Below are 3,791 nucleotides of genomic sequence, written 5' to 3'. Positions count from 1 at the left end.
GCTCTTAACTGCTGAGCCATCTCTGCAGCCCTAATTATGAAAGTTTAGCCTTTAGCAGAGTCTTGTCTCAATTAGCTCTTATAATTTAAATCAACCCATTTCTATTGCTCTGCCTCCTGCCACACGACATCACCCCTGTCCACCTTGCACCGCCTGTTTCCATGCCTGGTTGGCAACTTCTCCTTTCTTCTTCCCAGGAAAGTCCTGCCTGTCCCTCCTGCCTCGCTAGTGGATTCTCAGCCTTTATCACACAGCGATACATCTTCACACAGTGCACAAACACCGCATTTTGATGATCGTTTATCCAAGGCATGTGCCTTACTTCTATCCTTTGGTATTTCTGGAGTGTTCTGTGTAGAGGTATATGTAAATATTTCCTAGAGACGCTGTGATTAGTTATTTTGAGTTGGTATGTAGGAGTGAAAATTATGACTAATATTGCAGATCTATTTTTAGTTCTCTGAAGTAGTGCACTATTTATTGTACATTCCCACCAACACTGCATATATGGTCCATTCTTTGTGTACTCAACAGGACATGTTGTCTTATGGCTTTATTTGTGGTGTTGGTGGGTCAAACCGAAGGCTCACAGCATATTAAACAAATGATACAATTAAACTATATTCCAAGCACCAACAATATACTCAGAATCATTCTGTTTTGATGTGTATTTTATTACAGGTCTACAGGTCATTGTAACGATGATTTATTGTTAAAGTCGCAATGACAGAAGTCATGCTGACCAGTAAGAAGAGAGGAAAAAGAGGGATAATTTTCATTCTTCGGAGAAATTTCTTGGCTAACTACAAACTTAAACTAATTTTTATAATTTACTGTTTGACCACTATAGTAAAGATTTAAAGGAGAGTGTATAAGGGACATGATGGTGAAGAGACTCTGATGCCTATTTGTGAGCAAAACAGTGAGATCAGCGGCACCCAAGGGAGAAGGTTAGTTTCTGTCTCTGCAGAGTTAGATGAGCTCGTGGTGAGGCCCTTGGGGAATGAACACCCACAGGCCCAAGCTTGCCTGGGAGACTTGGCAGTGCTGGTGCCGAGATTGCACCGTGTGGAGAGAGTTACTATCCAACTTAAAAAGCTAGAGGACAAAGCAGAAACACAGCGAAAAATGGAGGTGCTAACGGGTCCAAGCCAAAAGGCCCAAAAAAGTTCTCACACTCTGAGGCCCTGGCAGCTCAGTGAAAGCGTGCTCATCTCACAAACCCAGACCGTGAGGTCCTCCTCGGGCACAAACCGAGACTGTGAAGTGCTCCTCTGGACACAAACCCAGACCGTGAGGTGCTCCTCTGGACACAAACCCAGACTGTGAGGTGCTCCTCTGGACTGATTATGCTGGTCCACTTCCTATTTCTCTCTCCAAGTAAAATTTCACTACGGCTTTTCCTTTGGGCATTAGGAAATGTATTATTGAAGTGTGCACAGGCACACAGACACGCACACACACGTGCGCGCACACACACACGCACACATACACACGCACACACAAACGCGCGCATACACATGCACACGTACACACGCGCGCACACACGCATACATACACGCACACACACACGCGCGCACACACACACGCACACACACACACACGCACACATGATTTTTCAAGGCAGAGTTGATCTGTGTAGCTATGGTTCTCCTGGAACTCATTCTTGCCTCTACCTCCCAAGTGCTGGGATTAAGGCGTTGGCCACCACTGCCTGTTAGAATTCTTGAAATATTTGAAAAGACCACATTGTACTCCTGCTTCTGGGTTGCTTAATTTGAAAAAAAACACCACACTGGGAGGTTTATTCCTTTAGCAGGCAACAGTCCCTGTTTACCCACCCACTTACCTGGGGTGGCCATAGGGTTAGGAACCCAGCAAGCGTCCCTAGTTCCTTGTCTAACATGAGCTGCTGAGGTATATACTGAACTATTGCCCAGGGGCTTGACGGATGATGCCCAGGACACCGAAGGCTCACTGGACGCTTTCAGAATGGCAAATGTGCCAACTTGGTCGGGTGACCGCATGTTACTGTCTACTTCTGTGGTGGCTGGGAGCTGTTTGTCTGGAGGGGAAACTAGGAAACTGCTAGGAAGTTGTACTTCCCCTTCGTCCATGTTCCATCTCATTGTGTGAATCTGTGATCTACATGGATAAGAAAACCCACGAAGGAAACCTCCCGAAAGCCCAGTTGAAATTGGGGTGTCTCCCTCTTCAGATCTCACTCCTAGTCTTCTGCCCTCCTATCATTCTCTTCAAGGCCAGTTTCACCTCCTGGTTCCTCAGCGTGTAGATGAGGGGATTGAGGAAAGGAGTGATGGCTGTGGGGAAGAGAGCCGCGGCCCCATCCAGGACGCTGTGACTGTCAGGCCGCAGGTAGATGAAGGCACAGGGCACGTAGTACACGGTAACGATAGTTACATGGGCTCCACATGTCGAGAAGGCCCTTCGCCGCCCATCAGCTGTGCGGATTCTCAGGATGGCCCGAATGATATAGATGTAGGAGAGGAGGATCAGGGAGAAACAACTGGCAACCACCACTCCAATATCCACAAAGGTCACCAACTCATTGACTGTGGTATCTGCACAGGCTAGCTTCAGAACTGCAGGGATGTCACAGAAGAAGTAATCTACCTGGTTGGGACCACAATACGGCAAGCGGAAGGTTAGAATGGCTTGGATTGCTCCATGGATTGAGCCAGCCACCCAAGCCCCAGCTACCAGCAAGGTACTCAGCTTAGCAGACATGAGTACTGGGTAACGCAGAGGCTGACATATTGCCAGGTACCTGTCATAGGCCATGGTGGTGTAGAGGAAACACTGGGAGCTGCCCAGAAAGTGGTAGAAATACAGCTGAGCTACGCAGCCCCCGAATGGGATGGGCTTCACGCCTGGAGTGAAGTTCATCATGAGACAGGGGACGATGATGGTGGAGATGCCCATGTCGATGATGGAGAGAGCACCAAGGAAGATGTACATGGGGCGCGCACGGAGCTGTGCATCTGCACATACTGTGATCAGGATGAGCAAGTTCCCCAGCTGAGTCAGGATGTAGATTAGTAAAAAGAACACAAGCAGGAATGTCCTTAGCCAGGGAGGGTGGGGAACTCCTGTCAGGATGAACTCAGTCAAGAGTGTGTGGTTGACTCTTTCCATCTTTGGGAGATACGTTACCTAGAGGGTGGACAAGCAGCGGTGAGCATAGATGACTTGAAGGTGAGGGAGACTGAAGGAGGCGGTGGGAACCTGGGGCGGTGGTGGGGAGTTCTGTGGAGAACTGGGGGACCTGTGTTCTCTTCCAGGAGTGTTGTAACAGAGCTTCTCTCTCTCTGTCTCTCTCTGTCTCTGTCTCTGTCTCTGTCTCTCTCTCTCTCTCTCTCTCTCTCTCCTCACTCATGCTGACAGTCACATTACTGCTGAACTATATCTTCATTTCCCTAAATCTCTGTTTTGTTCTCTTTTAGTGAACATGTGGTAGCAGTAAATTTTTATTTAAAAAAAATCACACAAATGTAAAAACATTCTAAATCTAGGTGTGATAGATAGTTCATGCTTCCTCTGTTTCTAACACTTGAGTGGTAGAGGCAGGGGGATCAGGAAGATCAGGGAGATCATCCTCAGGCTCATATTGAGTCTGGGCCAGCTTTAGCTATCTGAAAAAAAGAAAAATAAAGAGAAAAGAAAAGAAAGCAGACCAACTAACACAGGCAAACAGCAAAAGCCGAACTCCAGAAAGAACACACCACGCTCGTGAGTTACTCCAGAAAGAGCACACCACGCTCGTGAGTTAC

The 3,791-nt window shown here is 47.6% G+C and overlaps 1 protein-coding gene across 1 annotated transcript; it reads right to left on the bottom strand.

Moving 5' to 3' along the window:
• Window positions 1-2,214: 2,214 nt before the first annotated feature.
• Window positions 2,215-3,156, bottom strand: LOC101982655 (olfactory receptor 10G3). Its single transcript, XM_005370959.1, has one exon. It carries the CDS (start codon window positions 3,154-3,156, stop codon window positions 2,215-2,217), a length of 942 nt encoding a protein of 313 aa, XP_005371016.1.
• Window positions 3,157-3,791: the final 635 nt, after the last annotated feature.

This window comes from Microtus ochrogaster, unplaced genomic scaffold (genome assembly GCF_000317375.1).
Source record: "Microtus ochrogaster isolate Prairie Vole_2 unplaced genomic scaffold, MicOch1.0 UNK91, whole genome shotgun sequence".
In the NCBI taxonomy this organism is placed as follows: Eukaryota; Metazoa; Chordata; class Mammalia; order Rodentia; family Cricetidae; genus Microtus; species Microtus ochrogaster.
Note: the sequence above shows the minus strand (reverse complement) of the source record. Positions and strands in the feature narration are given on the sequence as shown.